Below are 21,199 nucleotides of genomic sequence, written 5' to 3'. Positions count from 1 at the left end.
AACAGTTTTAGCTGAAAGTCATGAAATTTGAGTTTACGAGCATATAAGTAAGTGAATTTTTGTGAACTGATAGTTAGGCGCTTGTCCCTGCAAGAGTAATGATGTGATTTTCCATGGATTTGATAAGGAAATCTTGATAATGAGTGTCAGCTCCTGTCAGCTTTTGAATGAAAAGGCCATTAGCAAATGTAAAGTAGCTTTTATTTATTTGTTTGACTGATGCAAGTTCTGCTCACCAAATTGTCCCAAAATTATTATTTCTTCATCAGTATTCTACTAAGATTATCAGGATTTAATCAAATTCATGCAAATCAACTCACTTGTGTGCAAAATCTTATTTTGTTAGGTAAATATTGTTCATAGCTCATACATAATCACTTTAATGTCAAATCAGATGTATCCAGGTCAAAATAGGTTGCTAAAAGTAATTTATTATACACATCAGTTACCCTGAAAACGCTAGCTGTTTTATTCTATATAAGGGCAGTCCAGTTACAGTAGCTGCCATGTGGAGACCAATTGACCAAATCCAAAAATTTTCTTGAATTTTCATATTTTTTTCAAGCTGATTTATGGCTACATTCATATGATAACTTGAAATGCAGTGTACAATTACACCCTGGACTGGTGGGGTTGGTGGGTATATTCTGGTCTGATAGGGTTAAAGTTAGCTTGGAAATTTTCTTTCTTTTTTCAGTATTGTTTGTGGAGGATTTAAATAAGTCCTTCAGGGTTTTTGTTTCCTCTCCCTCCATATTTACATTTAGTCATTTATTTAGCAGGCGCTTACAAATGAGATAAATACATAAATACAAATAGATAAATACAAATAGATACATATATATATATATATATATATATATATATATATATATATATATATATATATATATATATATATATATCATACATTCCAATCCAAACGGCAGTATTTGTGCAAATAAAGCAAAAAAAAATAGAAGAGGAGGATCTTTAAGGCAGAGTCAAGGACTGCGGTTGGTTCTAGGGAAGGAAAAAAAAAGAAGAAACATTTGCAAGTCTATCTGAGTGGCTTTTAAAGTATCACATTAGCAGAAGCAACAACATTTGTCAGGTAATATTATTATTATTACTTTTGCCTGGCCTGGCTGTTTTCATTATTATTTTTAATAAGACCTGATTTTTATTGTTTTGTGTTTTTAAATTAAATACATTATTCACAATCCATCTCATTTGTTTAATAAAAGTTTGTACAGGATGCTTCTCACAGCACTGTTAGTAGGTAAGTACTAAAAATGTTTGTTTATTTGTTTCACATTTAAGTTTAAAAAAAGAATATTAAACAACACTTCCTTGCATTCCATACATTGATTAGAACAATACTGATACGTTTCAATGTATGTTTTTCAAGGATTTGCATGTCTTCCGTGGTGCTCTTCTTATCGTTATTATATCATCGATGAGTTCAAGAACTGGACTGAGGCTCGAGATTACTGCAGAAAATACTACTATGATTTAGCAACATTTGACAACAAGGTGGAACATGACCAAGTTGTTCAAACTCTGAGGAGTAAAGGTAACAATGACTCCGTTTGGATAGGAATGTATGATGATCGCTACAGCTGGAGATGGTCCAATCGTGAAAAAAAATTGACATACATCAACTGGGCAGTAAACGAACCAGACAGCTATCAATCAAAAGAGGCTTGTGCTATTTTCACTGCCAGAGGAGATTGGTTTGATGAGCCATGTGAAAATCCCCATTTTTTCTTGTGTTACAATGGTAATTGAATGTGCTTTTCTAACTTGACTAATATATTTAAAAATAACTAAACAAATATCATGTCTAAATGAACTATATGCCCACAGCCACAACAAATACAACTTACTTAATCCAAGAGATGAAAAGTTGGAGAGACGCTTTAAACTACTGTAGACAGAATCACACTGATTTGGCTAGAATAGAAAACCAAGATGAGAACACAGATCTAAAGTTGCTGCTCAACATCAGTTATGTGGAAGAAGCGTACATGGGTTTATACAGAGACACCTGGAAGTGGTCAGATCGGAGTAGCTCCAAGTTCAGGGCTTGGATGCCCAATGAACCCAATAATTTCAATGGAACTGAATTTTGTGCAACCTTATATGCACTTAAAGCACAATGGAATGATATGTCATGCTCATCGAAAGTCAGATTTGTCTGTGGCACTGGTAAGAAAACCTCTTTGTTTGCTGATGTGTGCATGATCTTAGCCATCTATGGGACTAATTGTGAATTCAAAGCTTGAAAAAATTATTGACTTTATATTTTACATATATTTAGGAGTAAAATTGTCCAAAATTTGTATTCTACATATGACCTTTTACCTTTTTTACGGCACATTATTTTGTATTCTACATATGATCTTTGACCCATTAGGGTACAATAATTTTGGCAAATTGTCTGAATCTTAAAGGGGTCATCGGATGCCCATTTTACACATTTTGATGTGATTCTTTAGGGTCTATAACAATTTCTCATTGGTAGTGTAAAAAACACCCTTTTTACCTTGTCAAAATCAGCTCTGTTATATGTTGCATTAAATGTTAATGAGCTCTGCTTCTGTGTGGTGATGAGCATACTGCAAACTTTAGCCACATTTAGCTAGCATAAAACTTGCTAACTAGCACATTATTAGGAAGAGATTTATTAAAAAAACGTATACTCACTTATTTTGTAGGTGAAGCTGGATCTCAAATGATTTGCTTAAATATAGATGAATTTATATAGATGGGGGTGACATTCCCTTCAAAAACAAACTATGCTGAACTAAGCAAATGACTGCTACGTTCATTATTACATCCAACAACAAAACACCTCAATCGCTTAATTGGAGACATTCTTGTCTTCCCCTGCACCAGAGTCAACACAATGGAGGACAGCTCCCACTCACACTCTATTTTACAGATAAAAGGTCAGCGTGGCACGAGCTCAGTAACATTGCTCTGTTTTGTCCCACTTTCAGTGCATTTGGCTTCCCATATTTACAGCTTAACACTGGTTCTCTCACTCTCATTCATGTATCCCATAATAAGGACTTTGTCAATTACGCATGACGGTCAGATGTTTCTCTAAGATCTCCAACTTATTGTTTTTATAAAAGTGCAAAAGAAAAACTTTAGAAAACACATCTGGATGTACAAATATATTTTTTCTAACTTTAATTTATATGCATTTTCTAGACTACTGTTAAACGAGTTCACTCTGGAGCTTTGAGAGCATGTGACCTAACGTGTGCTAATGTCACCTTTACTACTCTGTTACCAAAAATGTGAAATGAATGTAAATAAATTTATATTTTACTGGTTGAAGGGGATTTCATATGTCACAAAAAATACATTTTGTTAGGTGAACATTAATATTGCATTTTATTTAAAATTTTCTCGTAATTACGTCATTTATAAATGACTATGTTCTTATAAGGTTAGGACAGACAATTTAGTGTTGCAAATGACTGATTTGAATGTTTTAATCCCTGTAGCAAAGAAGATTCAAATAGTGAAGATAAATATGCAGTCACCACTGAACCTTAACGTCAGTGATTTTAACAGCACCATTTTACAACAGGTCAGTGTCAAATAATACACAGTTGTTTTTGCAACAAGGGTAATCATGTTATTTTATATGTGTCTTTACATTTTATAATATCTAGCCTGTGTTAAAGTAATGCAAAAGCTTGAATGACACTTTAAACATGTTTGATGGATCTGTTTGTCTTCAGTTGCAGCAAAAGCTGGGACTGCCGAGGGACACCAAATTAACGTGGAGGACACAACCTGATGGACAAATATTTCACACCCTGAAACAAACAAACATGACAAACATGACAAGCAACAAGCAATGTAAAACTGTAAACTGAATGTTTATCAGAAGAACAGAATGTGGTCAAATTTATTTGTAAGACTTGTCTTGTATGTAGTGCAAGTAAAATAGCATATTGCATTTTTGTAACTTATTGCATTGTTGTAATCAGTGAATTTTAATGGGACTGTATGAGACACACACAAATAAACCATTGTAAATGTGAAATAAGCAATCTACATCATATCTCAATGTATAGAACATGTCATCAAACACAGTAAAGTGTCTAAATTTTGCAGGGACAAGAGAGACATGGATTATCAATAACAATTTAGAAATGTTTAATTTTGAATTAATAAAAATGTAACATATCCATGTCACGTCTTGTTTTGAGGGATGGGGCAAGGACTGCATGGAGATAATGGGCTTTTATAAACAAGAATAACAACAAAAACACAAACAGAACAAAAACTCCTTAATAAGGAAAAGCACAAGATCCTCTGACAATACAGGACATGTCAAGACGAGATAATACAGTGGCCGAGAGAGCTCAACGTGCTGCAACTTCAGAAAACACATGCAACAAAAAGCATCAGCAAATCAAGAAAACCTCTAATAGGAAATGAACTAATAGTCAGATAACAAGAAGGGCAGAGTTAAGATAATAAATGACAGACCATATGGCACACAGAAACAAGCATAACAAAAGCCACTTGATCGCACAAAATATGATGATATCAGAGTATGCAGCCAATGAAAAGCCTCACAAGCCACATGCTATAGAGAAAGTAATTACAAATGTAAAGTAGCATTCCAATTAATCTAAATCGAGTTGTTTTGACTGGTGCAGGCCTCACTCCCCAAATTACACTGAAATTTGGTCTTCTATAAATATATAAATTCCTCATTTATGAATTTTTCAGAAATACATACAGTATTTTTCAGAAAAACACAAGTATTAATTTTACTACTTGTATTTACTAACAATGACAGGATTTCATTAATAATGCAAATCTTCTCACGCGTGCATACAATTATAGCTAACTGATTTTGCAAGGTAAATGCTGCACATGGCTCTTACATAATCAGTTTAATGTAAAATCAAAAAGTCCTTAGAATGGGAGGATCTTAAGGCAAAGATCGAGAGTCGAAGTCAGTGAAGTGCAAAAAAAAACAGCACGTCAAACTAATTATTACTATTGGTCGGCATATGTATAATCAGTATTTTCAATAAAAATTCATGGTTGTGTATTTCTCCGCTAAAACATTCAATGTTCTTCATAATCTATCAAATTTGTCTAATAAACAAAGTAATGGAGTTTACAGCAGTGGTAGGATTGTACAGTATGATGATCATTACAGCTGGAGATGGTCCAGTGGTGAGGAAAAAAATACACACCAATGGGGGGGGGGGGGGGGGGGGGGTTTGGGTCACAACCAGACAGCCTTCCTATCAAACAATCCTTGTACAAGTATGTGAATTTCAGGATACTGAAGTGACTGCCATGTAAAACCACAAACGACAGATAATTGTTTTTGTTGTTGTTTTCACTGCATAATATATACATTAAGAAAATCTATAAAAGTACATCTGACCTAATCCAAGAAAAACAAACTACTTGGAGTGATGCTTTAAACTACTGCAGACTGTGTCACACTGATTTGGCTACAATAGAAAACCAAGATGAGATCACTGAACTAAAGCTGCTGCTCAAGACTAATAATGGTACATCATATTACATTATATAGAGACACTTGGAAATGGTCAGATAAGAGTAACTCCTTATTCAGGTTTTGGAAGTCTCCTGAAGCTGACAATCTGGGAAACGGGGTTTGTGCAAAACTGTCTTCGCCAAATGTGCAGTGGAACGATGTATCATGTTCATATAAACTCAAATTTGTCTGCATTGCTGGTAAGAATAACCAGAATAACCTTTTTATTTTTAGGCATGTGACCTTAGTATAAAGCCAGGGAAAAAAAGAGTGTTTTCTTTTGCAAATGACTAATTTGTATATTTCAATCCCTGTTGCAAAGAAGATTAAGATAAATATGCAGTCAGCATTCAACCCTAATATCAGTGATTTTAAAAGCACCTTTTTATAGCAGGTCAGTGTCAAATAATACGCAGTGGTTTTGCAAGTCACATTATTTTATATGCTCTTTACGTTTTATAATATTTTATAATCATTGGGTCAAGTTATGCAAATGCTTCAAAGACTAATGAAAACAAGGTTTTGATGAATATAACCTTAAATGGCTCTGTTCAGTTGCAGCAAAAGCTGAGGAAACAAACATGACCAATGACTTACAATGTAAAACTGTAACATGAATATATACTGTATATAAAAATAATGGCTTTTTTACTGTACATTTAAAATGTGTTTAAAATAACGGATTTAACAGACATTTTATCTTTATTCTCCATGTGGTAAGTAAACAACTGTCACTGTTTTGTAATGTTGCATTCAGTTCAATATCTTTGAAAAATGTATCATAATGCATCAAAAATGCCTTTTGTTATTTATAAGCCTAAGGGATGAAACTAGGGTTAAATTGAAAGGGTTAGTTCACCCAAAAATGAAAATAAGGCTATGTTTTACTCACCGTCATAGCAGGTGTATATGACTTTCTTCTTTCAGAGGAATCCATTCAGAGTTATTTTAAAAACTTTCCTTGCTCTTGCAAGCTTTAGAATTGGAGTATGCGGGGTGTTTTGTTCAACAGTCCAAAAGTGGTCAAATGAAGTATGTGCATCCATAATGAAACGTGCCTCACACGGCTTCAGGGGGTAAATAAAGGCCTCCTGTATAGCCAATCAATGCTTTTTGTAAGAAAAAGATCAATATTTAAAATGTTATTAATACTTATTTTCTCACTAGTGCTGACTGTCATATGTGCAAGCTGTTCTGGCAGATGATGTAGGAGGTACGTGTTGACAGTAATGTCAAAGGGTTAAGGGATATGTCCTGATTTTGCTGAGTTAGATGTGTTCCTAGGTCAACATATTTTGTCGTCCCTTGAACAACATTATAATCTAAAAAATTTGTCTTTACCTTATCCCTACACCTAATCCTAATCTTAACCATGAGTCCTCCCTAAAATCAGAGGAAATGATAGATGAATAGCGCTGATGTACAAGCACCAAACACTGATTGTAAGCGTATACTTGACAAAAACTATAAAGTGGTTTTTAAATCTGATTGTATAATCACAGTGTTGTTTCATGGTCAACAATGATGTTGATCCAGGAACATGTCACACTTGGTAAAATCAGGTTCTGCGGGTCAGGGGTTGATATCAAGGCTTTATATGCACTTCTACCATAAAGACTCGGGAGATAAAACGAAGCATACACTTATTGACAACTCAGCAAGCATTATTATAAATTTCTTTGGTGGAAGGCCCTGTCCATAGTTCGTAATCCGAAGGTAGCGGACCAGCATTTCCTGCCTGAAGACGAAGGCAGGGGCGCAGCCGACCCCCCTGGAAGGTAAGGACAGGACCATCCTGGTGGTGGTGGGGAGGGTGGAGGTTGTTATCGCGTCGGCATCTGCGAACTCAAGTAAGTACCGATCTTTTATACCAAAGTATAAAGACGTGATTGGATAATGATGAAGGTTATTAATGACAAAGTAATTGAGTCTTCCTGGCAGAACTTAGGCTAAAGCTTTCATTGATCTGACAATAAAATACAATACATTTTTAAACTCATTTAAAATGCAAATAAGCAAATAAGCTTTTGATTATTTGTAACATTTTATTGAGAAGATTTTTGAGAATGATTTCAGCAAAATGGCGCCAATTTTATTGTTGCAATAGTTCACTAATTATTACAGTATTGTTACAGTATGCATGATACAGTTTCACACATCACTTGTTTCACACATTGACTTATTAAATAGATTTTACTGCCTGTTACGGCTGGACTTAAACCTATGGTTTAGACTGGTTCAGACCTATGACAAAAATGTACACATGAATGGGTTATTTTTTTCACTTCGTAATGGAGGCAAGTATTTTAATTAATTTTTTCTGACAATGTTGCAAGTGTGCTTTCGATTTAAAGATAGATGTGAAAGCATGCATGTGGGTCAGTCCAGTGGTTGGAAAATAATCAAATCACGCTGCAAGCAAACCATGCTTGCAAAAGTAGGTGCAAACAAACACTCTTATTTACTTACTTATTTTTATTGTTATTTATTTATAACTTGTACATATTGTTTGTTATATATCTAAACCCAAACTGGCTACAGGTGAATTGGCTAAATATGCACTGTACATGAATTTTGGAAAAAAAAAAATTGTTTTGTAAAATGTCTTATATTAAACCAAATGACTGATTTTAGTTTTCTAATGTTTCATTATAATATAATATAATATAATATAATATAATATAATATAATATAATATAATATAATATAATATAATATAATATAATATAATATAATATAATATAATATAATATAATATAATATAATAATTGTATTGTTTTTATGTCAATGCAGAAGTTCAATGTTCAGCTTCTTCCTGTCAGCCATTCTACAGGACATGATGTCATACACTGTGGCCTCTGACTGGAACTGTTTAGCAAAACATCTTCTCCTTATATGGACAAATGAATCAGTTTAAGCATGCTTTTGTGTCATAGCCCACAGTCCTTATAAGTCAAGGCAAGCATTTTTGCACATACTTATTATTATTATTTTATTTTTATCACTTTAATGTTGTGATGTTGCAATCGCTTGTGGACGTTTGTGGTGAACACTGCCTATAGCTTTCAAGCTGAAGGATCAATCAATTAGCAGGGACCTCTGATGTGGTACAGTGGCTCTATCTTTATACTCTTATGTTTTGTACAGTTGTCCTTTCTAGGGTTATGGTGCTTTACATGGAAAAATAATAACAGGACATTAAAAACTGACTTTTCTGTATCCTATTTTTAAAACCCATTTTGCAGATATTATTTAACCTACCTGATGTATCACAAAGTCTGACTGTTATTCAATAGTAACATTACCAGCATCCAAATTTGCCTAATTCCCTTTAGTACACAAAACAAAGTACACTGTAAAATCCAATAGTTTACCTTACTTAGATTTAATTAGTTATAATTACTTAGTTATAAATAAGTTACAGCTACTTTCGAGGCAAATAAAACAATTTACTTTCTGATTTGAGTGACACCTACTTAAAATATTCAAGTAACCACAAAAGAACCAAATGACATTAATAAACCAATGAGAGGCAGCTCTGCACTAATATGTTAGGTGAGCAACATAACAACAGAAGTAGAAGAAAAGAAAAAGAGTCTTAGACTTTTCACCCATTTCCTCCATGTCAGCTGTTATCTTTCACTAGTTGCATTCACTCATTTGCCAAAGTCATCTTGAATGCTGAGTTTTAAATAAAACTGAAATATTTGAGTGAACATCAGATATATTAACTTGATGTTGATTTGCCTAATTTTTTTATTTATTTATTTATTTATTTTTTCACTAACCATTATAGTGGTTCCCTTTGGTTGAGTACTTCGAACTTAGTTTATGTTACTTTAATTTCCTTCTTGTTAATGCAACACTGAATCATGACGTCAGAGTTATTTGATTTTAAGAGAAGAAAAGAAACAAATTAGTTAATTTTAGAAGGTTATTTATCTTCTAATTAAAAGCATTAGAACATTTTTATTGTGTGATAATTTATTAATAAAAATGTTCAAATTTTATTTTTGTTTTATTGATGGAGATGCTTTAAATTGGATTTATATAATCCTTAGTGTGTGGTAACATGGTATGGTACCCTTTTTACTTGATAAGGTGAATTTCCAGAACAACAGTGTGTATTTAAAAATAGTTTGCAACAATAAGCAATCTTTCCGACCACAACACTGACCTCCCTTTCTACTCTTTGATCACACCCAACCTTTCCAGTCTAGACCCTTTTTCAAGAGACCATATTCACATGTCTTTCCATCACAGACACATACAGTAGGTGTTATTTTCTTTTCTGTCTGCTAACAGTGCAACACAGATGGTTGCTATTCAAAGTGACCTCTAGACTCTCTAAAAAGTTATTAATTTAGTTAGAATTAACTTTTTTCTCTCTTTTTTTATTTAGGGAAGGGACCATGTGATCCACACAGAAGAAATGACAAATGTAAAATTAAGAGCTGTCAGTCAATTAATCATGTATCAGTATTTACTGAAGAAATCTACCAAAAGAAGTCAATTCAAAGGCATTAATGTGGTATATGATTAAAACATTTAATAGACATTAAAAGTGGTTAAAAATCTAACAATAGATGTTCAACTGATATATGTTTTTCATTTCGACATTTATTTAGCATTGCCATTAGAGATAAACGTCTTCAGTGTGTAGGCACGCTTCGATTGAGGGCAAAAAAAATTAATTTCATTGCAAATTGTTTTATTTAGTATATGAGTGTTTTGTGAATTCTACAATATTCAGATTCTGCAAAATTCTAATAGGGCAATTTGCTCTACTACTTCCTTTATTTATATACTGTACATATGTACATACAGTATATGTATTTCTTAAATATGTCTTTATGTAAGTATAAATGTACTGTACACACACACACACACACACACACACTTAGAATAATGTTAAAGTTGTTGTTCATTAGCATAGAGAAGTTTGGCCTATATAAAGGCAAGCCTCTTTGTGTTTCTCTCTTTCAGTCTCACTATCAAGGAGGGACATAAAACCTGTCTGATGAGTTATATGGCACCGCCACAGCATGATATTTAATTATGCCTGTAAGTATACAGTTTTAAAACAGACATTGGTTTTTTTAAGAGAGTAGGGTTTTTTTTAGTATGTCAAGCTTATTTACTAATGGACCACAGTAACAGATATTTTGAATTTCACTAACAGTCTCCTATTAAGTTCTGTCTTGGGATTTTTGTTCAAATTAATTATTAATTATATTATAGAAAATATATGAATATATTTTATTAATAGTAGTAGTGATATTATACATTTGGATAAGTGTTTTCTTCCCTCTCTCGTTCATGCTAGAGATTTCCATTTGGACCCGTTTGTAGCCGCTTCTTTAAAATGCTTCATTTTTTCATCTTAATTCTTAACATTTCAAAGGGTAAGTATTTTGTGACTAAATTCTTACCTATTTTAACTTTGCTAAATGATTGTTCTTAAAAGAAAGCAAAACTAAGTATCCTCTCACCTATTTCTATTCATACTGATTTCATTTAGGCAGATCAAATAATGCAGACGTTGTGGCTCAGAATCACCTGAAGATTGTTCAAGCTGGAGACAGTGTAAATTTCGCCTGTATTTTTCAAAGAGATACAAGACCCACCATGGTTTGGGTCAAACAAAAAGTTGGAGAGAAGCCCCTTCTGATCGTAAAATCATATCAGGGTTTACCTGCCAAATTTGAGAATGACTTTGACAAACATAATCGCTTTTTTGCAGCGAAAAATGACAGCAGTTTTAATCTGAGGATCACAAACACAGAAGAATCAGACACTGCAGCATACTATTGTGTTAAATATTTATACGATTTCAAATTTGAAAAAGTCACTGATCTTATTGTTAAAGGTAAGATTAACAGTCTTTTATGATTTAAGATTAACTGTATATTTATGCTAAATAAATAACTGGAAATTTAAAAATCAAATGTTTTAGGCAAACAACTGAACATGCAGTCTGACCATCAGACACCTGCCACAGATCCAGTGCATCCAGAAGACTCTGCAGTGGCGCTGCAGTGCACTGTCCTCACTCAGAGCTGTGCAGGAGAACACAACGTCTACTGGTTCAGACGTGAATCTGGAGAATCTCCTCCAGGAATTATATTCACTCTGGAGCGCAGGAACGCACAATGTGAGAGGAGATCTGATGTGAACTCTACTGCACACAAATGTATCTACAGCCTGCCCAAGAGGAACCTCAGTCTCTCTGATGCTGGGATTTACTACTGCGCTGTGGCCGCATGTGGAGAGATACTGTTTGGAGATGCAAGAAAACCTATCTTGCCAGGTGCCCATTTAAGTTACATAATTTTCTCTGTCTGTTCTTAGATTTATTGCTAACTTTTTTAATTACCTTAATTATTAATTAAGGTTTTCAGACACCTTGGAGTATAATTTCCCTGGTTTTGGGAACTTTAAACTGTTTATCAGCAATTGTGATCATATTCTTGTGCACACAGTTGTACAAGCAACGACGAAAAGGTAGGAATTACTGCATAAAATGTATTCAATATATAAGCAAATCAACATTCTTCAATGACAGTCCAGTTCCATTTCTTTCTTTTTTTTCAAGATGGGACTCAGAATATTCAGATTGGTCACTTAATGGTAAGAGGTTTAATATTTCATGTGCTTTTATACCATATGTTGCCTATGTAATTCAGTATAAATCCCTAGACAATATATATGCAATATATTTGACTGAACATAATTGACTGAAAACATAATTGTTTTAGGATGAAGACCGAGATGCTTTGAATTATGCTGCTTTGAGCTTTCAGCAAAGGTCCTGCGCCCCTAGAAGAACCAGAGAAAAACATACAAGATAACTTAATATATGCACATGAGAAATTTAGCAAATAATCAGTTGAAAAGCTATAGGCAAAAAAAAAAAAACAATGATTATTGGAGTACTATTAAAATACTATTTCATTTTTTTACTTCAAAATTTCACATATTATGCAGTGTGTTACTTAATGTTTTATTTGTAATTCATTGTGAAATTTATTAGCAATATCCTGAATTCAATGAAAAATGTTTGTAGACAAATACTTTTGGTGTATGTTAAATTATTCTTCATGAGGTGTAATCTGAAGCAATCCTTATGGACACTTGTTTGTTGGATTTCTACATCAACATGTTTTACTAGATTTTTTTTTAATAGTGGAGGAGTCTGATCAGCACATGCTAACATACAGCAATGTGCCTGAACTGAAATGTGACAGTTGTGACTCTTTTCTAGTCATGCAGACTGCATTCATAAGGTTAGATTGTACTACTGTATTAACACATGCTGATAACATTTACTCATGACAACAACATGAATTAGTAAGTCAAAATATATGTCTCATGTGTCTTGAATGTAGCATAGCAATATTTTCACAGGAACATTAAACAGAATGTTTAAGAAAAATGTTTATTGACCTATAGGATGCTACATACCCTTGTGGTAACACAAAATAGATAATTAAGTTTTTAAATAGATTTACAAAAAGTGATTCTGCACAATATTACGGATAAATGGCTCACGAGGTCCCTCTAGTGGGCACCTGTGGCAAATCTGATAAGACCAAAATATGAGGCCTATACTACAACAAACTAAAGGTATTCGAAAATCTCACATTCATGCTAAAATGTTAAAGCCTAATGTTAAAATTCAATGATTACTGTCAGATTTAAGAGAGTGTTTTTTTAAGATATGTCTTTTATGGACTAGGGTATGTTCCCTTTGACCACAACTAAAAACTAAAACATTTAAGGTTTTTGCTATTTCAATTTATTGTTTTATTTTAATGCTTACATTTTCCTAAATAAAAATCCTTACATTTTATGTTTATATTATATTTCATGTGCATATTTTAAAAAGGTTAATAAAGCACATTCGTTTAAAAATACAGTATAGTAAAATGGAAAATAACTTGATTTGTGTCCTGTTAAATGCATGCATTGTACTGTAACTTGCAAGCCCAGCTGAGCACATAAGGTGTTTCTAGTGTTAAAATAAACTGTTGCGATTTATGCAATGTGTTTGTCACCCATCAGTAATCATCGATAGATAATTTAATCCTTTACAAATGCAAGGTAAAATAATTACTGATTGAGAAAAAGAGCCATGTGTGATTTTTGATTTAAAGAGAGGTGTGAAACACATTAGTGGGTCAGTCCTGTGGTTGGAAAATGTTCAAACCACGCTGTGCACAATCATGTGTGAAAACATAACACATACAGCAGCAAAAAGGTGCACAAAAACATCTGAACCCACAAACTAAACATCTCAGTGTGGTGGGTTATTTAACAAATAGTTAAACAGCTAAAGTGTGCACTCTACATACAGTATACATATTTGGAGAATTCTTTTTCAGATCAAATTATTTTATATTAATAAAACACTTGAAAAATATAGTACAAATATATTATATATACCTTATCTATTAAATAAACAAATTTTCAATTTAGAATTTAGAATGCTTTAGAATTTAAATGTATTCAGTGCTGACAATCATGTCAAAGGATAAATGTTTCTCTGCTGATGTTCACCAAAGCAGTTCTCATTCTGTACTGAGCAGCTTCTTCCTGCCAGTCACTCTACAGGAAATTATGTTCATTGTCTTCTCTTATGACTGGTGCTCTAGTTGGTGTCATGTGTCTTTACATGGGCATATGCTGACTTTGTGGAGTCTGTATTTTGTGGTAATAATGGCTTAAAGCCCAGATTGTATTCCACTGCATAACTAGGGATGTTTTGGGCTCCAGTGCAAAAACACTTGATGAGGCCTCCACCACCATGTCTTTATGTAAGTATATATGTACTGTACACACACATACACACACACACACACACACACACACACACACATGTTTGTTTTTGTGAAAAGTGGAGACATCCCATAGGCGTAATGGTTTTTATACTGTAGAAACTGTATATTCTATCGGCCCTCACCAACCCTAACCCTCACAGGAAACTTTGTGCATTTTTACTTTCTCCAAAAAAAAAACTCATTCTGTATGATTTATAAGTGTTTTGAAAAATGAAGACATGGGTTATGTCCTCATAAGTCACCCTCTCCTTGTAATACCTGTGTCATACTCATGTCATTATACAGAGTTGTGTCCTGATATGTCACAAAAACAAGAGCAAGCAAACACACACACACACACACACACTTAGAATAATGTTAAAGTTGTTGTTCATTAGCATAGAGAAGTGTGGCTTATATAAAGGCAAGCCTCTTTGTGTTTCTCTCTTTCAGTCTCACTATCAAGGAGGGACATAAAACCTCTCTGATGAGTTATATGGTACAGCCGCAGCATGATATTTAATTATGCCTGTAAGTATACAGTTTTAAAACAAATTAATTATTAATTATATTATAGAAAATATATGAATATTTTTTTATCAGTAGTAGTAGTGATATTTTACATTTGGATATGTGTTTTCTTCCCCCTCTCTTGCTAGAGATTTCCATTTGTAGACGTTTGTAGACAATTCTTTAAAATGCTTCATTTTTTCATTTTAATTCTTAACATTTCAAAGGGTAAGTATTTTGTGACTAAATTCTTACCTATTTTAACTTTGCTAAATGATTGTTCTTAAAAGAAAGCAAAACTAAGTATCCTCTCACCTATTTCTATTCATACTGATTTCATTTAGGCAGATCAAATAATGCAGACGTTGTGGCTCAGAATCATCTGAAGATTGTTCAAGCTGGAGACAGTGTTAATTTCGCCTGTATTTTTCAAAGAGATACAAGACCCACCATGGTTTGGGTCAAACAAAAAGTTGGAGAGAACCCCCTTCCGATCGTAAAATCATATCAGGGTTTACCTGCCAAATTTGAGAATGACTTTGACACACATAACCGCTTTTTTGCAGCGAAAAATGACAGCAGTTTTAATCTGAGGATCACAAACACAGAAGAATCAGACACTGCAGCATACTATTGTGTTAAATATTTATACGATTTCAAATTTGAAAAAGTCACTGATCTCGTTGTTAAAGGTAAGATTAACAGTCACAGAATTTGTTACATGTTGTATATTTATGCTAAATAAATAACTGAAAATGTAAAAAAAAAAATGTTTTTAGGCAAACAACTGAACATGCAGTCTGACCATCAGACACCTGCCACAGATCCAGTGCATCCAGAAGACTCTGCAGTGGCGCTGCAGTGCACTGTCCTCACTCAGAGCTGTGCAGGAGAACACAACGTCTACTGGTTCAGACGTGAATCTGGAGAATCTCCTCCAGGAATTATATTCACTCAGGAGCGCAGGAACGCTCAATGTGAGAGGAGATCTGATGTGAACTCTACTGCACACAAATGTATCTACAGCCTGCCCAAGAGGAACCTCAGTCTCTCTGATGCTGGGATTTACTACTGCGCTGTGGCCGCATGTGGAGAGATACTGTTTGGAGATGCAAGAAAACCTGATTTGCCAAGGCTAGGTATCCATTAAATTTGCTAATATATATATATATATATATATATTAATAATGGGATTAATAATGGTTTTATCACTAATATCTTTGACATATGATGCCTTTTTCATATCTACAGAAACACCATGGAGCAAAATTGCAGTAGTTTTAGCATCTTCAAACTGTTTATCTGTGATTGTGATCATTATTCTGGGTGCACAGTTGCACAAGCACCAGCAGAAAGGTATGATTTACATGCTTTATCGCCCTCCAAGTTATTATAGTCAAATAATTATATATCCGTTGTAACATGAATTATTATTGTTCATTTAAGACAGAATCACCCACATTGTGCTGGATAAATCAGTGGTAAGCCCTCCTTTATCTGTAGCTTTCAGAGTCAGCTTAATGTTATGCCAATGTACATAACACATGGAAATGCTTAATGACTGCATTCAATTTTAATTACTTTTTCTTAATTATATTCCAGTTAGTCAGTATGTCCATAATCAAAATATTCAAACAATGTGGCATTGTAATTGTGGTTCTGTTTCAGGCTGATGTCACCACTACTGTCAGTTATACAGTGAACGGTTGAAAGAATAAAATAAACTTTTTTTTTTATTGATTATGATTATGGTTATATGTAATCTATGAATTTGTAAACAAAACAAAAATACTTTTTAACTGAAATATAAATGTCTTTTGCTTAGGAATATAATTTGAATGCATTTTGTCTCGTGCTGCTTGTCTCGTGTTGTCTCATGTGATTTTTAAATAAAATTAAAATTAAAATAAAAACCTAGTAAATTTAATTTGTCTTAGCAGATGTTAGATGTCAGGACATAAAGAGAGCAAAGAAAGCAAAGTTTACAGATTGTCTTGTTAAAAGTTGTTTCTGTGGTTTCAATTTGATGTATGGTGCAAAAAACACAGACAGCAGCCAGTCTGGGTAGGAAATGGCTTCAGCCATGCTGTGTGTGTGTGTGTCATGTGTCAAACATGTGATTGCAAACAGAAATATACAAAGACATATGTACAGTATATATAAGCTTCAAAACTGAAATTGTATCTGCTGACATTGACCTCAATACATTACACTCTGCAATAAGAAGGTTCTTCCTGTCTCTCATTTAACAGGAAATTATGCAATTTCAGGGACAGCAACAGTCACATCCTCTCATCATATGTACACAGTTTGACAGGGGCATAAACAAGGCCAAAAATCAGCTTATTTATAAATAATATTTAAATAGAGAGACCTACTGTATACCACTTATCGAAACATTGACCTTGCAACCTAAGTTCAGGTGTGTTTCATAACTATCCTGATTCACTGCTTTGTGGAAGATTTGGTGTGTAGTTTTAATGTTTTTATATTATTATTATTATTATTATTAAAGTGTGGCAATCCTGAATGAATAATTATTTTAAGCTATTTCTTACAATCAAAATTATGGTTGCACAGAAACTTTCTGTCTGTCTGTGTTTTCTGCATAAATACAAATACGATTTTGTTAGGTCATGTTGTATTGCAGAATAACATTACTCATTATGTCTCTCTCCTTGGTGCTGAAATTACAAATCTGTGTCCCATAAACTCAACAAATTAATTAATGTTTGAAATATAGGACATGAGGACAAGAGAGAGATGTGTTGTTAATAATAATTTAAAACAGACACACAACTCTTCAGCAGTCTTTGATAGACATGCTTCATCCAGGGGATTCTGTGAGTTTGCAGTGCAGCATCTTCACTGAGAGTTGTGCAGAAGAACACAGTGTCTACTTGTTCAGACAAAGCTCAAGAGATTCTCAGGGAGAGATTTACACAAAGGGAGAGATAAATGGTCAATGTGAGAACAGCACTGAGTCTCAAACACAGAGCTGTGTCTACAGTCTCTTCAAGAGAAATGTCAGTCAATCTGATGCTGGAATTTATTACTGTGCTGTGGCCGCATGTGGAGACATACTGTTTGGAAAAGGAACTGAATTAATTCCTTAGGATTTTGTGGAAAAAATTATTCATGTTTTCACTCAGAAGTATATTAATCAAATATTAGGAGAAATAATATCAATATTTTTGGTCATTTCAGAAAGTGACAATGTGAATCCAATGCTGTTCGTTCCTGGAGTTTTAAACATCATATGCTTGACTTCAGCTGTTTCATTAGCCATAAAACTATGTCAGGATCCAAATAAAAGAAAGTTTATTTTTGCCACACAAACTAATAACACATACATTTATACAAACATTGGACCACAAAACCAGTCATAAGAAATGTAGATTTATACAGCTTTCCATTGATGTATGGTTTGTTAAGATAGGACAGTATTTGGCCAATATATAACTACCTGAATATCTGAAATCTGAGGGTGCAAAAAAAAATCTAAATAATGACAAATTGCCTTTAAAGTGAAATCCAAATTAAATCGTTAGTGTGGCAGTCACAATGGTTTGAAAGACCGTAAATCACAATTAGTTTCATCCAACAACTCCACCCTGGTGGAGCGCCAGAAAAATATTCCCCATAAGGACACACAGGCATGTTTACCAGTTGAGGGCAAAGAAATAAGAATGAAATGAGACGTGGGTACCAATACAAAACATATTTTATTATAAAAATGTCAACAATAAGATATTCTCTCCCATAACGCACACCACAAGTAAGAATTACGTATAAGGATAATTCTCAGGACCAGGCTTCTAATTCTCAGAAATAAGGCAGGCCGGCTGCAGCTCAGGTCATCCAAATTTAAACCAAATGAGGCACTACGCACACACACAACAAGGAAGTTGTTAACACACCCCACAATCGGTGAAACACACACCCAAACAAATGCAGCTAGCCTCCCCTTTTCCACACCACACCCTCACCAGCTCCTGAAGGAAAAGAAAGAAAAACCACACACGCATGCAAAAATTAACTTCACACAGTTTACACTAAATAATAAACAACATAACCAGTGTAAGGTTTACAAACAAAATTATGTGTGGTGGCTATAACACTGAGGTCTCCCAGTGACATCATGTAGAACACAAAAGATAAACCTGAAAGCAGACAAGAATAAAGTGAGACTCAATCACTTTACGATAATACAAGATCATACATTAGGCCAAAAGAAAAAAAAAAACAAAGAGTAGAAAAAACACACACAAAGTAGATCAAAACCAAATTTAACGACCAAAAAAATAAATAAATACAATTTTATATATATATATATATATATATATATATATATATATATATATATATATATATATATATATACATGTTTATAAAAATGCAACAATTGTCACTGTATTTGATTGTTTAGTTTTAATGTTGTTTTCAGCCACATTCCACATATCTCAAAAGAGTCAAGTTCTTATTTCGAATAATTTCGCCATTTTGAAGGGATAAAATTATTTATTTATTTATTAGAATTATACGGTCAGTCTTATTAAGTGCAAATAATTATGCTTAAGTGCCTTCTTAAGATTCAGCTTTACATTTATGTGACATTGTGGTCTCTGATCTTTCATTATTATAGGGTGAAGACATTCTGAGTTATGAGGCACACAGTTCTTTCATGCCAAATGAACCCAAAGTAAAGATTACTAAAGGACACTCCCTTATGCCATACAGCATGCATACTAAAAAATCAACCTAGAATTGCTTAAGGCCATTTGAAACAGCAGTTTTTGAGGACAAGCCTAAATGCTGCATAAGTTGGGATAAAATAGCTTAAATTTTTACTACTTTGTAACAATATCAGAATCAGAATCAAAAAGAGCTTTATTGCCAAGTATGCTTGCGCATACAAGGAATTTGTTTTAGTGACATAAGCTTCCAGTACACAGAGACAGCAAAACACAGAAAAAGAAAAAAAATTAGGCAAATAATGTGTACAATCAGTGCCGTCGCTCCCTACATGCAGAGTACGCAGTCTGCGTAGGGCACCATCTCCCAGAGGGGGCACCATCCCAGTTGCTAAAAAAAAAAAAAAAACCTTCCGCCATTCTCCCATCCGCGCTCGCGACCGCTTGCACCTCATGTTTTGGGATGAATGTTCATAATTGATGGATGAACATCTATGTCCGGGTAAAGGACATCAGCAATCCGACGCAGAGAAAAGAAAACTAAAGAAAGTAAAACAATAATAAAAAAAAAAGTTGGCTTGACGTCAGATGTTCCAGAGTCTCAAATTTAGGGACCGTCTCTAAAGTTACATGCGATATAGGTATACACTTTTCTAACGTCAGTAGCATTTGAGGAGAATGACTTACATTCATAAAAACAACTGTTATTGTTCATCTAGGTGACAGCTATAAAGCACAATTGAATTGAATGTTGGATATTTATTAAAATAAACTGTTAATCACATGTAAATTATGCTACTGAAACTCAATAGCATTTGAGGAGAAAGACTTCCAGTTATAAAACAATTGTAATGTGTTCATTTAGGTGTCAGCTACAATGCACACCTTATACATTTTTAATATATATTAAAATAAATTATAAATCATTTAGGTTCACATTCCTGTGAACGTTTTTTTTTTTTTTTTTTTTACGAAAATTACCCATGGTTTTAACAATAACGCCGCAAATCATTGTTCCTGTTGCCATGGTAACTGCAAATGAACCATGGTTTTGTTACTTCAAATAATAATTTACAAAGTATTGATATACTGTAATATTTTTTTAATTGTTGTTGTTGCTGCTATAAAAAAAGAGCTAAGCCATCAATAGCCTTTAAAATGACTTAAAATGCATTATATAAAAAAACAATGAGGCAATAATGATTGGTTAATAATAAAACTGTTAAAGGCCATGTTACAGGTTAACCACCACTTTCGATTAATGGGTACATAAATCACTCAAGATATGTATATCATTTTTAAAATGTCTCAAAAATAGTCTTTAAGACCTATTTTTTAAGTTTTTGGTATTAACGTTTTTTTTATGCAACTCGGCGATGACGTCACGTTGGGGAGAAGTCGAGGAAAGGTAGCCTCAGCCTAGTATGATGCCGCGTTCCAGGCAACCGGTACCCCGTGTTTTTCCAACCTTAACCCCGTGAAAGTGCACAGGAACGGCAATCAAACTCGTGACTTCCCACCCGTGAACTCGTGTCTCGTACTAGATCGATGTACTCCGAGTTCCGAGGTCACACAGCACGCGAAACAACAATGACAGCCCCTACGGATAATACTGCCTATGGATGCAGTGTTTATGCAAGTGG

General features: G+C 33.7%; 2 protein-coding genes across 2 annotated transcripts; both read left to right on the top strand.

Annotated features, from left to right (window-relative positions):
• Positions 1-10,517: 10,517 nt before the first annotated feature.
• LOC132113777 (uncharacterized) lies at positions 10,518-12,598 on the top strand. The gene is made up of 7 exons (XM_059521768.1): positions 10,518-10,597; positions 10,860-10,938; positions 11,055-11,402; positions 11,490-11,843; positions 11,927-12,037; positions 12,129-12,163; positions 12,292-12,598. The coding sequence occupies exons 1-7, from the start codon at positions 10,592-10,594 to the stop codon at positions 12,382-12,384; spliced, it is 1,026 nt and encodes a 341-aa protein (XP_059377751.1). The 5' UTR covers positions 10,518-10,591; the 3' UTR covers positions 12,385-12,598.
• Positions 12,599-14,810: 2,212 nt separating this feature from the next.
• Positions 14,811-17,978, top strand: LOC132128631 (uncharacterized). The gene is made up of 6 exons (XM_059540184.1): positions 14,811-14,883; positions 15,012-15,090; positions 15,207-15,605; positions 15,687-16,001; positions 16,197-16,218; positions 17,654-17,978. Exons 1-6 carry the CDS (start codon positions 14,878-14,880, stop codon positions 17,976-17,978), a joined length of 1,146 nt encoding a protein of 381 aa, XP_059396167.1. The 5' UTR covers positions 14,811-14,877.
• Positions 17,979-21,199: the final 3,221 nt, after the last annotated feature.

This window comes from Carassius carassius, chromosome 3, assembly GCF_963082965.1.
Source record: "Carassius carassius chromosome 3, fCarCar2.1, whole genome shotgun sequence".
Taxonomy (NCBI): domain Eukaryota; kingdom Metazoa; phylum Chordata; class Actinopteri; order Cypriniformes; family Cyprinidae; genus Carassius; species Carassius carassius.
The sequence above is the reverse complement of the archived record's forward strand: the minus strand, read 5'-3'. Positions and strand labels throughout refer to the sequence as shown.

What these genes read in the sequence shown, in the direction of transcription:
- LOC132113777 (XM_059521768.1), top strand. An exon ending in AATTCTTAACATTTCAAAGG is followed by an intron (nt 10,939 to 11,054) that starts GTAAGTATTTTG and finishes GATTTCATTTAG; the next exon opens with GCAGATCAAATAATGCAGAC. An exon ending in GTACAAGCAACGACGAAAAG is followed by an intron (nt 12,038 to 12,128) that starts GTAGGAATTACT and finishes TTTTTTTTCAAG; the next exon opens with ATGGGACTCAGAATATTCAG.
- LOC132128631 (XM_059540184.1), top strand. An exon ending in GTTGTATATTTATGCTAAAT is followed by an intron (nt 15,606 to 15,686) that starts AAATAACTGAAA and finishes CACCTGCCACAG; the next exon opens with ATCCAGTGCATCCAGAAGAC. An exon ending in ACCTGATTTGCCAAGGCTAG is followed by an intron (nt 16,002 to 16,196) that starts GTATCCATTAAA and finishes CTGGGTGCACAG; the next exon opens with TTGCACAAGCACCAGCAGAA.